General features: G+C 40.1%; 1 protein-coding gene across 1 annotated transcript in view; it reads left to right on the top strand.

Moving 5' to 3' along the window:
* Cntnap5 (contactin associated protein family member 5) overlaps positions 1 to 13,424 on the top strand; it is a 908,928-nt gene that overhangs the window by 210,114 nt on the left and 685,390 nt on the right. The window contains exon 3 of the mRNA XM_087906619.1: positions 4,767 to 4,960. Coding sequence (XP_087762745.1) covers positions 4,767 to 4,960 — 194 coding nt within the window. The remainder of the gene's footprint in view (positions 1 to 4,766; positions 4,961 to 13,424) is intronic.

Below are 13,424 nucleotides of genomic sequence, written 5' to 3' on the forward strand. Positions count from 1 at the left end.
GACACAGCTTCTTTGTCTTATTTAATGTTTGATTATAATTCTATAGGCAAGTCTTTTATACTTGCTTCTGATTTTAGTCACTGTTAAAACCACAAGGCATAAACCTGAAGTCAGAGAACTGAGTTAAAGTATCTAGTTATATCCACTAGGCCAGCTCTAATGAAGGCTAATATTCCCTGACACAGAAATTAAAATAGCATTTCTAGGAGCTAGGGAGATATGTCTTAGTTAGGGTTTCTTTTGCTGTGAAGAGACACTTGTAACCACGGGAACTCTTTTATAAAGAAAAACAATTAATTGGAGCTGGCTTACAGTTTTAGAGGTTTAGTCCATTATCACGGGAGAAAATGTCAGTGGGCAGACAGACACGGGTGCTGGAGACGGAACTGAGAGTTCTACATCTTGATCCACAGGCAACAGAAGTGAACAGTGTCTCACTGAGCATCGCTCGAACAATGAAGACCTCACAACCCACCCCCACAGCGGCATACTTCTTCCAACAAGGCCACACCTCCCGCAACAGGGCCTCACTTCCTGTTAGTGCGACCTCCTATGCAGGCCATTTTCTTTCAAACCACCATAGGGTAGGATAGCAGGAAATAATAGCTGCTGCCAAGCCTGAGGGCCTGAGTTCAATCTCTGTGCTCTACACGATGGAAGGACAGAGTCAGCTCCCACAAGCTGTCCTCTGACCCACAAATGGGCACCATGGGATACACCCACCTACCACACACACATGCCTCCACACATGTACACACTAATGTAGCAAATTATGTTTCAAATAAAATATGGCTGCTGATTTCCATGAAAACCCAGAGAGACCCTGGGGAGAGGGTGACCTGTGATTAACGGCTCAGGTGGGAGCAGACTGATGAGTGAGAGAAGGGTGACTGCTGGTGCTTGGGAGTAAAGAACCCTGGGGCTTCACACTGCATGTCAGCATTGGAGTCCCCTGCTGAGTCAGTTATAGGCTGCACGAGGGTGGATAAGCTGCCTGAGCCCCCTGGCGCTGCGGCTGAGTAGAGTTGGGAGAAGGTCCTCTAACTTAGCCTTGGAAGCAGATCAGGGAACTGAACTCAATCTATACTTTCTGCACTAACATCTAGTTGCACCACATTTTCTGAAAAACAAAACAACAAAAATAAAAGCAGAACCTGAAGTTAGCAGTGTAGGGGAGGCACTCAGATATTGCTGGATTGGTAATTAGCTAACACGCTCTAAGCCCTGGTTAGAGTCCCAACATTACACCTGTGATCCGGTGTGTGTGTGTGTGTGTGTGTGTGTGTGTGTGTGTTTGTGTATGTGTGTGTGTGTGTGTGTGCATGTATGTGCATATATATAGGTATACATATATATACATATATAACATATAAGATGTCAACAGTCCAGTATGCAGTGAGTGAGGCTGATAGGTTGTTAGAAATGAAATCAGAGATAGTCTTAAGATCATCTCTGCTTTTATGTTTGGGAAAGTATGGCTGAATTATGAATATTGTACATATTATAGTGAGATAATTTTTTTCATTTCCAAGTTAAAAGATGGATCATTAGCTAAAGGCGCCTACTTATAAGGCTAACATTCTGAGGTAAGTCCTTGGAGAACTACATGATGGAAGAAGAAAACCAAATTCCAAAAATTGTCCTCGAGCTTTCACATGCATACCTCGGCACACATGTATTCAAAGATGGGCAAATACATACACACACAAAACAAACAAACAAACATATAATAGATAAATAACGGTTTTTAAACTTCCTTGAAATTGAACTTTCTTTTAAGTGTTTCTAAGTGTAGACTGCAAGACTGACGACAGTCCTCATAATCAGAAATCACAGAGTCACCAGCTGTGCTATGCACAACGCTGTCACAGTTGACACCTGACTTTATGCTCACTCAATTTTGATGTAATTCAGAACCGGGAATTGGTGAACACATAGTTTGCCTTAGAAAGCCTATCCAGTGTTTGAGGTCACCCTCTTCATTCCAAAACACGTTTACTGTTTGGCTAACAAAGCAAGCGTTTGCTGGGACAACCACAGGAGCTCCGAGCGACTGACTATTAGCTGTAGTGTGTGTAGAGGGGCATCTTCAATGCAAGGGAGAAGGGACTGGGCAATTATCAGTCAGGGAGTGGTCCTTCATGCTAAGTGCTCAAGATGGTACTGGAAGGTTCAGAACATGCCTAACGTCATCTGTATGAATGCCCACGATAACTGCTCCATGCTGGTTCATTTTTAGGAGAGTTAAGAAACTGAGATGGGATTTTCTCCCCATTCCTACTCCAAATAAAAGGAAAATGTGATTTCCTTCAGAAATGTTTGAAGAAGTCATCTTAAGCCAAACACCCTGGACTTTCAGTTTTGACTTTGATTTATTTAAGTGATTGGTTTTTACAAAGGTACATACTTATTGCTACTTTTTCTTTTTTCATGTATATGTGTGGTATTCTTCAATGTGTGTATGTGTGTCTGCATGTGTGTGGGAAGATACATGTTTGTCTATGCAGGTGTGCAAGTTGAGGACCAAGGCTCTTTTGCTCGGGTATCTTGTTAAGTTACTCTCTCCACCTTTTATACGGAAGCAGTATCTCTCATCTAAACCAAGTACTCACAGACCCTGCTAGTCTAGTTTGCCTGTTTCCTTGCGGAATCTTTTGTCTCTGCTTCCTGTGCACTGAGATTTCAATTAAGCCAGAACACCGGCCTAGGATTTACATGAGAACTGGGATCCAAACTCAGGTTTTGTACTGCAAGGTCTTTACTTGTTGACCCATCGCCATACACCTGTTTTCTTCTATTTTAATGTAACTTTATCTTATACATAAATATTTATATACATGAAAAAATCTAAAGTGTGATTAAGAAGTTAAGTTGGGGATTGTTGGCAATGAAAAGCAAATTATGAAGACTTGAGGATTTTCATTCCAAACTAGCAAGCATCACTCAAAAGGATCAAAGTCCCATATTATTCTGCCCACTCTTAAATTTCTGTGTGTGTAGTTTTACACTTTTATATTTCCCCATATATCATTTATAATAAGTTTATTCAATAAATATACCTAAAGGAAATGCTATATGAAAAACCACAAACATACAAATCAACCTTTATTTAACTAGTCAGAAACCATGGTTCCAGAAATATCTAAGCCTTGTTCCCTGTGTCTGTCACGGGAAAGTGAGAGCAAGAGGCAGAGGGAAGCTGGAAGAGGACTTATAGCTTTCTTTCTTGAGAACTTGGTCTTATGGCTACAGTAGTGATAATATGGAAAGTTAAAGAATGCAGTTACCCCACATTACCCCCACACACACACACATGCAGCCCTCTTACTACAGAAAGGGGGAAGTATCAGTGTATCTCAGGACCTATCTTCTTGGTGTCATACCATATATGACAGAACATATATGGTTTATGACAGAATGTATTTGAGTAGATGACAATCACATGGCTTCCTTCTTCCCTGCTTCGAATTTTATTATTATTATTAATAATAAGAAAAGATTGATAATAATAAATGGAATAAATAAATTTAATAATAAAAATAAAATTCTTATTAATAATAAGAAATAAAAAAAGCTTGTCAAACAAGACTATTAGAGACTATGTGATGCTGATACAGTCCTCACAGCCTACATATGTCTTAAGATGAGGAGGGGCTCTGCCGTACTTCCCCAGCTCCAAAGAGACTTTGTCACACACAGTCCTGTGCAGTGAGCATTAGCATACAGAAAGTCCCTGAGTTGCCACCGCAGTGGAGGTGAATGTTTTTTCAGGAAGAGGAAGACAAGCTAGAGCCTCACGGGACGAGCATGTAAGCTGAAGGAAAAGTTGAATCTGTTGCTCATCCCTTTAAGCCTAGTAGGCCTCTCATCTCATGTTCTGAGAAAACTGTAAATTTTCACCGCTTATCTGCCCATCTCGCGAGACTCTGTGATGCCCCTCACCCCAAGCTCCAGAGAACTTGAGAATTCAGCATTCAATAAAAGTTTATATTGATTTATTTTTCCTACTTGAGATGGAAGCAAAAACTTAAGCCGAGTCTTCCAGTTCCATGAGAATGAATATTTGTCATCTACAAAGTCCAAATGTCGTGAATAGTCTGGGAGCCACACAGCTGTTGAAAAGTCCCTGTATGTCTTGGTGCCGGGGGCCACATGTGAACTGTGCCGTGCTTCCTCATGTACTGAGACTGTGTTTGTACCGTTTCGTCCTCTGTTCCCTATGCACCAGTGACTGCCTGTCTGCTTCCCAGCCTTTCCAGGCATGGTATCCCCGCCTGAGGATTCAGTTTCACTGTCTCCGTCTTTGAAAGGTCTTCCTGAACACCTCCTAAGACAGCCTGTCCCCTGTGCCTCTGATGCAGCTTCTGTCTTCTACCTCGCTAGCTTTCGCCGAACTCTTCATTCCCTCTCACCCAGCATTCTCCTCGTGATGAATAAATATTGAGTAAATGATGCCATGTAAGGGCCAATCAAAGCCTTCTGGGACCTGAAGCACGGGTCCCCTGGTAGGTTCCTGGGAACAATTCAGAGGAAAGAAAGACTTGAGAGGGGAACGGAAGAAGGAAGGAGACACCGCAAACACTGTATCTGCTGTGAACCTGGAGCCTTGAGCTGCAGGAGAGGAATCTGAGTCTGAAAGAACTAGGAGTTAAGTTCAGAGGCAAGAGCAGTAGTGCTTTAGTTGAACAGGTTTTCATTGATCTTTAACATACGGAATGAAGACTTTCTAATGCATTATTACCAGTCTCTCTTTTATGCTATTCCAGGAACTGGTGGTTGGTCCCCAGCAGATTCCAATGCCCAACAGTGGCTCCAGATGGACCTGGGCAACAGAGTGGAGATTACAGCAGTGGCCACGCAGGGAAGATACGGGAGCTCTGACTGGGTGACAAGCTATCGCCTGATGTTCAGCGACACGGGGCACAACTGGCAACAGTACAAGCAAGAAGACAGCATATGGGTAGGAAATACTTTCTTCTTCCAGTGCATAAAGATGAGATGTGCTAATGCTAACCCGTGAGTGTTCCTGGCAGCTTGCTGTATCCAGACTGTGGAGGCTTAATCACTGCCCTGTACCCATTCAGAAATAATGAAATCACGTCTAGCCCTGGTTCAAGTGTAACTCTCTCCCAGGGGAAATCAGGGTGTCAGCTGGAGAGAGTTCAGTGTGCTCCTCCCGTTCTTGCGATTTCGAGAGCTTTTTGACAGAATCTGTTGTCATTTGTAAGACTAGGGAAACACGCTGACAAAATCCGAGTGTCAGTAAGACTGCGCCATTGGCTGTCTTCTTTTCTTTGCCTCATGGTGCTGTGGGAAAAATACACCAAAGACAGAAATGAAACTGAAAAGGGCTTATTTTGACTTACGATTCAAATTTACTATCCATCATGGCAGGGATGTAAGTCTTGGTACCAGGAGCTTGAGGGGCCTGGTCATGTGGCATCCATCACCAGAAGGAGAAACAAAGGCTTTGCGGGGGCTCAGCCCACTTTCTCCACTACAATACAGTTCAGGCTCCTAGCCACAAAATGCTGCCATGCACAATGGGAAGGTATTCCCATGCAAATTCGCACCATCAAGCTAGTCCCCTACAGACATGCTCAGAGGCTCATCTCACAGCTGACTCTGGATTCTGTCAAATCAACAATTAACACTCATCATCAAATCGGTTAAAGGGTTATATCTACTTGTTTTTATATAACTTGCCCAAATAACTGAACTATGTCACTTGTTCAAGGTTGCTGAGTGTGGAATTTTGTCTGTGGAATCTGTACTTTTGTCTCACTGTGTTGAACAGTCACCACTCAAGGTTCTAAAAAAATTCAACTATAGGAAAATCTAAGGCAATGTTTAGATTTATCCTGGAACCGTGAGTAATTATCAGTTTGGGAGTAACACATCTCATCTAAATTTCAAAACAGAGCTTGCTTTCCTGCTGCAACCCAAACTGTATGACCTTCACGTCAACAAAAGCTTGACCGGAAACCATAAGGAAAAGAAAGCAGGGACAGGAAGCCCAGGGTTATGCTATCTGGATAGGCTATGTTACCTGTCTCTAGAGGCTGGAGTTTGAGGCTTACGAAGATGATTTGGTAGGCACGGTGCTTACGATCTAAGGTTGGAGTTAAGATCCCAGAACCCACAAAAAACCCGGGTAGATGTGATGTATCCTTAGAGTCCCCCAAAGCAGGCTGGCTAGCCAGACTTGTCTGCAAGACAATAGACACTTACTAAATAGATAAAGAGTGACAGAGAAAGATACTGACAGTCAACCTCAGGCTTCTGCATATATAGGCACACATGCATGAGCATGCATGCATACATAAATATATGCACATGTCAAAAAAGAAGCTTCATGCTTTGAATAAAATAACATGTAAACAAATACTTTTTTTACTTTAGAAGAAAAACATCACCAGTTTTTCTAAAGGGCCATTACATGTGAAGACATAGTGATAGCTAACATATTCTTGCCCTCTCGGAACCTCCTTGTCTGCAGCCCTGACTTCAGTTACTCCATCTTCCAGTGTTAGCCCTACCGTGTTAAAAAGAATGTGTATTACCCACATTAGTATTTGTTGCCTATCCTACTCTCTGCCTCTCTAATAAAAAGTAAGCATACTGATTAGTTACTAAACAGAATATTGAGTATCAGTGAATCACTTATGATATCAGTTGCAATATTCTCACAGGGAAAGGTTTTTCATTTTCAGAATTCTCTTCGGAGGCTCTTCTATTTTGTTTCTCAGTATTGAAGTTCACATCAATTTTTGCAGATTTGTGTTCAGTTTGCTGTTGGGTTTGGAGTGAGGAATAAGCAGTCCTTCTACCCGGGGAACTATTTCAAATTTTTATGTTGACTTTCAAGGGGAAGATAGATGTGGGATTATTTATTTTCTTGGGATTTTCAATCAAAACAGGTTGTTTTCAGACAAAGTTGCAGTTTTGAGTCATTTTGTTTCCATCTTTAAAAAAGATCCAAGTTCCATTTTCTTCAGATCATAAGCAGCCTCTCTCAGCCTCCCTGGACCTGAGGCTGCTTTCAAGGCTGGCATCTCTCTGTGTCTGGGAACAGCTTGTGAAGGGCTCTCAGCCTTGCTTGAGGTGTTGGTTCACTTGAGTTTTTAGTGTTTCTAATTTCTTTCAGGCAGGCATCTCTCTCTTCTGTGCCAATGGAGAACTAAGCCTTGACACACTGGGTTAATTTTGCGTGTTTAGTAAAAGAACTCTGGAATCATCCTGGCTCTTAGAGCTGCAGTGTGGAGAGGCAAGATTGTTGCCACCATATCCCGTCATCCTCAACAGCCCAACTCTGTCCAGGCACCATTAGTATCATTACTCAAAATTAAGTTTTACTTCTAAATATTCTTGGTTGCAAAATTATGGTCTGTTTCTCCTTTCTTGCTTTTTTGTGGTCTGTTTCTCCTTTCTTGCTTTTTTTATTTTCACAGTTTTTTTTTTTCCTTTTCCTTTCTCACTTGAAACATGAACCTTGTCAGACTTACTCTGGAAGAATATTAAACCCCACTGTTTAATTCACACAATGCTAAATATAAAAGTAAGAAATCATCAACTATACTTAACTACCTGTGTGAGGCAAATAGTGTCTAAACTCTGAAATGGTCTAGGAAAGACTTTCAAACGGCTGTTTTACAAACATTTCACGAAATATGTGCAGTCTCCTTTTCAGCTAATATGGGAACTTGCATCAAAGCATGCTGTGGTTCTCTCGACTGCCTTGGGCAGGAGAAATGTCATAGCGAGTGGAATGTTTGCCATGCAGCTGTGAGAGTCTGAGTTCCATTCTCCAGTGTGTGTGTGTGTGTGTGTGTGTGTATTTTTTTTAAAAAAAGAAAATGTTGGCATAGGGACACACGTTTCTAACCCTGTGAAGTGAAAGATGAGTGATCTCTTGGGCTTGCTGGCCAGATAGTCTAGTCAAATTGGTGAGTTTCAGGTTTAGTTAGAAAATCTGACTCAAAAGAATAAACAAATAAGTTGTAGAGAGACTAAGGAAAATATGCAGTGTTGACTTCTCAACACACAAGCATAAATATGCATGCAAGCACACACATATATACTTACAACAGATGCCTTAGATTTTTTTCCTTAGTTTTTATTTTTAATTTCACTTTAGGATCGTAGCTTCAGAGAATGAAATGGACAAAACAAGAGTTTTTTTTTTTTAATACAACTGTCTGAATGGCTCATTTAACTTCCCATATTGCTCCAATATGTAAACCCATCATAATAAATATCAACTTCAAGGATGATGACTGAGAGCATCTATTAAGGATTTCTTTCTTTTTGTATGTGTATGTCATGTATGTATATGTGCACATGCCTACTGACATGAATTCCAACTCACATGTGTGTTGAAATTTTGCTAATATTCCCATGTCTGTACATGTGTAGTATTATGTATAGAATCCCATGGATGGTATTGAGAACAACTTCATTGATCATTCTCCCTCATACATTAAGGCAGGGTCTCTCACTGAACTCAGAGCTCATCTTTAAACTCTGACTAGCTAGCCACCTTGCTCTAATGAGCACCTGTCTCTTCCTCTTGAGCACAGGGGTTATACACAGAATGCCAGACCCACTCAGCTTTTGTAGTAAATTCTTGGGATTTAAACTCTGGTCCTCATATTTGTGGAGCAAGCATGGTCCACACTGAGTCATTTCTTCTACATTCTGATTTTTTTGTGTTGCTGGGGATGGAACTCTTGTCCTGAGGCATGTTAGGCAAGTTCCTTCCTAAAAGTTAAATCCTCAGCCTCATGTGGCTATTTGCAGAATCTTGAAGTTGGATATGCTTCAGTTCATAATGGTTTTTAAAATATGTATTCTAAACAATACTGATGGGGAAATCTTGTTAGCCAATTCTCTTTAAGAAGTGAATCCAAGTTAAGGCGTATCTTTCTGGGACCAGGAGTAAAATGGGTGCATGGCCCAGATGCACTCTCTCTGTGATTCCCACAGGGCAGAGCTGTTCTTGTTCCTGTTTTGTGAGTTTTCCCTTTATAATAAAATAAAAATATAATTGTTTTATCCTTTAGCTAGACTGATTGTTTCCTGAATTGATTTAATTCCTACAGTTGGCACCCAACATGGGGCTAGAGACTCTGGTGGCTCTGGCCAGTTGTAGTCAGACTCTACGCTACCATTCATTTTGAGTATAGGATTTCCGTGCAGCAGTGGCCCTGAGTAGCCGCTAGCTGAGGACCTTCATATTTCCTCATTAAACTTCCCAGAGCCATGCAATCACAAAGGGCCAAGGTACCTAAGGAATTGGAGCCACTCTGGTTTCAGTATTTCCATGCCACAAAAACTCAGGCAAGTCAGGCAAGATTCGGTTCCCCTGATGCCTCTGTTCAGCATTGCTACCTTGCTATTCTAGTGATTATATGGTCACCAACTAGTCAGGGTCCTCCATGGAGCACACAGTCTGTGATTTGCACTAAATAACTGTTTTTAATCTGAGCATATCTTTTAGCATTTAACACTAAAATCACATTCACACCAGCCAAGTGGCTCCAAGTGCACCACAGCACCTACTGGCAGGTAATGGTTATTGCACCTACTCCAGTTCAAATTCAACTGCATGTAAAATTTATAATTTGAAATATAAATTACAAATTTGTAATTTATAGGAAAATTATGGACAATTTCACTATCCAGGAATTCAATAGCCTTTTTACTTACACCATGTACAATATTATGAAAGGTTTATATGATTTCCTTTTTACCTTCTCTATTTGATTCTGGGGATTAGCTTTGTCCTTCATATTCTATCCCTAAAACATGGTTTGATAATAGGGCCAAGAATGAGACACTTTTAGAAATGATACAGCCTTTACAGATGGACAATAAGCAATTAAAAGGAAAATACAGCACTCTGGAGAAGGATACAACCAATTTGACATACAAAAACCAGTTGAATGAGATTCTTTTTTAGAAAGGATACAGTCTTTACAGACTGATAATGATCAATTAAGAGGAAAATTCAGCATTCTTGGAAGAATACAGCCAATTTGACAAAAAATCAATGACAGAAGGTGTTAAGACATTGTCTGAGACAATTCATACTGTTAAATGTATTAATTGATCTCTGTCAAAGGGTTGTGATAGATTGACTGATAGAATGTTTCTCTAGTAAGGTAATATGCATGCTATTATATGTCCAAGGATGAGACATTATCTCTAGTGGACAGACTTCACACTTCGGAACCCTCAATGGATGCATTAAAACCGAACACTGGGCAGGAGATCCAGACTTTACAAAAGGCAATGGTAAAAAGATTTAAAAATATTGAGAAATTAATCAAATTTGATGACCAGGGACAAAAGGTACAAAGACAAACCTCAGTACATGCCAAACTGTGGGATATCTTACCCAGAGTTTTACCTGCTTTTCCAATGATTTCATCAGAAAGAGCATCTGACACCAAATACCCTAAGGTAGTCAAAGAATATACATGGGAGCCCATACATATGACTGATTTACAGAAAATGAAACAAGCAATTGTATCTTATGAAATACATTAATCTTTCACTAGAAAAATGATCAAAACATGGGCTTCAAGCAACAAAGCAATGCTACAAAACTGGATTCAGTTCATCTCAGCAGTCCTATAAAATGGACCACAGTCGCTTTGGAGAAAAAAGTAAAAATTTTAGAGCAACAGAGGAAAGCATAATGATTTGAGATTTCCCAAAATCAAATTCTGGGTGAGGGACTTTACTCTGATCCTCAAGATCAGGCTCTTTACAATGAACACACCTTGTCCCTGTGTAGCACAGCAGCTTTAAATGCTTGGGACAGGATTCAAAAACCAAGAAAGAGAATTGAATCATATATTAGGCTTAAACAGGGTCAGAGAAAACCTTTTAGTGACTTTTTACAAAGACTAACTAAGGCTGTACAAATGGGGGTAACAGACCCAGAAGTTAGACATGTACTAATTCAATCTTTGACTTTTGAGAATGCCAATTAAGAATACCAAAAGATGGTTGGGCCTTTAAAGGTCAGATGAGCACCAATGGCTGAATGGATCTTGCATACAATAAATGTTGAGACACTTGACTATAGTACTAAAGTTTGGGTAGGAGAAGCAATTTTCAATGGTATGAGGAGACACCAAAATACCAAATGTATTGGTAAAGGAGGACATCTAAAAAGAAATTGTAGACACAAAATTCCTAGGAATAATGTCTCCTCTAAAAATGGCAAAATTAGGAGGACTCAGCCTTCAGGTATATGCAGGAGGTGTGGCAAAGTCAACATTGGACCAATAAATGTAGGTCAACAAAAAACAAACAAGGTAATCTGATACCACCAAAAAACTCCTTGGGGGGCCAGCTGGACTGGGAGTGATGGAGCATGTGATCAAACTGGACCCCCTGAATGTGGCTGTCAACGAGGGCTGACTGAGAAGCCAAGGACAATGGCACTGGGTTTTGATTCTACTGCATGGAATGACTTTGTGGGAGCCTGGTTTGTTTGGATACTCACCTTTATATACCTGGATGGAGGGGGACCTCCCACCGGGCAGGGAACCCTGACTGCTCTTAGGACTAGAGAGACAGGGGTAGGTTGGGAGGGGGAGGGAAAAGGGAGGTGGGAAGGAGGTGGATATTTTTAATAAATAAATAAATTAATTAATTAAAAAAACTCCTTGGGGGGGCCTCTCACAGACCCCCGTGACAAATGAGGTCCAATCATTCTCAGTTACTGTGGAGAATGTGTCTCAAAAAAAAAAAAAATTAAAAATCCAAAGCATTCTATAAGACTGTTCTGGGTGATGAAATAGATGTGGAGGATAAATCGAATGCTCCAATAGGACATAGGAAACATATATTCTGGCAGACTTCTATAAATGTTAAAGATCAAAGCTAAGAATGTATATAAATTACAATTTTATTAAAGAATTACCAGACACAGGTACAGATGTATGTATCATTACTCCAGAATCTTGGCACCCAAATTGGCCTCTTCAAGAGGTAGATGTTTGAAGAAATCAAATAAGTTTTGCCTAAATGGGAATTACAAATTGTTCCTAAAAAAAATTCAAAGAGAAAATTCTGTTAATTACTCAGGTTACAAAACAGGTTTACAAAAAATTAAAAAACAAAAGGCACAAATTAGGACAGATTGTTTGCGGACTCTTAATGATTTTCAAAGATTACTAGGAGACATAGTCTAAGATCAGCTGTTGGGATAACATCTGATCTAATAATTCATTTAAAATAACCTTAGATGGTGATAAAGACTTAAATAGTCCTCAAAAATTAACAGCTAAAGCAAAAGAAAAAAATTTTTTAAATTTTTTTCCCTCTAAAAATGGTCTGTTGGTTACACTAGGCCTTAACCAAAGTTTTTACTTTAATGCTGCAAGTAGCCGATTGTCTCCTTCATATACTGCTCGCTTTGGAAGCTGCTTGATTGCACTTCCTGCTTATTCAAGTAATAGTATCTCCCTTCTCAGGCCTTTGATGGGTTGAAGATTAGATTGTCGTAGTTACCTTCCTCTCATGATTTAGCCAAGCTTATTTCCGATGTAAGATTTAGACTCTTTGAAATAGAATATTTATTAAAACATTTATCATGTGTTTCTTGCTTAATATTGCTTATGTTGTTTGTAATTTTATACTTGATATCTGTTCCTACTGTATGTAGCTTTGTATTGAGTTTGAATCACTCTTATTTAGAGAAAAGGGGAGGTGATGGGGAAACCTTGTTAGCCAATTATCTTTAAGAGGTGGATCCAAGTTAAGGCGTGGCTTTTTGGGACCAGGCATATAATGCATACACAGCCCAGGTGCTCTCTCTCTGTGATTCCTGCAGGGCACAGCTGAGCTTGGATTTCTCGTTTCTGTTTCATGAGTTTCCCCCTTATAATAAATAGAAATCTAATTGTTTTATTCTTTAGCTAGCCTGGTTACTTCCCAAATCGAGTTAATCTCTACACAATACAAACAGCGCACTCAGCACAGGACATCAATCTACCCAAGATAATTCTTTTATTTCAAGTTCACTTCAGGATGAGATCCTTTAAAAGACACCTTTGCAATAGACAGAAGAAAAATCTCCGTGCACTAAAAATCCAATTTGTAGAATTTCTGATCTGACACTGAGTGGAACGGTCATGAATGAGACCACTTAGCAATGCCTCACAATTTATTAACAAACTGAGCTCCTGGCCACTAAATGATCAGGCATGAAGGTGTCTCAGGGACAGACTTGCAACAATTTTCAGAATCCTAGTACATCTGAAGACTCTCTAGTTTGAGTTTGTAGACATTTTAGAAGAATGTAAAGATTCAAAGTCTAACTCTATAAGCAGCTTGAGCCAATGTGATTTCCTTTGTGTGTGTTGGTGGGGTTGATGACAAGCTGCAGAAGTTTGTTCTCTTGCATG

Source organism: Myodes glareolus, chromosome 5 (genome assembly GCF_982192425.1).
Source record: "Myodes glareolus chromosome 5, mMyoGla1.1, whole genome shotgun sequence".
Taxonomy (NCBI): Eukaryota; Metazoa; Chordata; class Mammalia; order Rodentia; family Cricetidae; genus Myodes; species Myodes glareolus.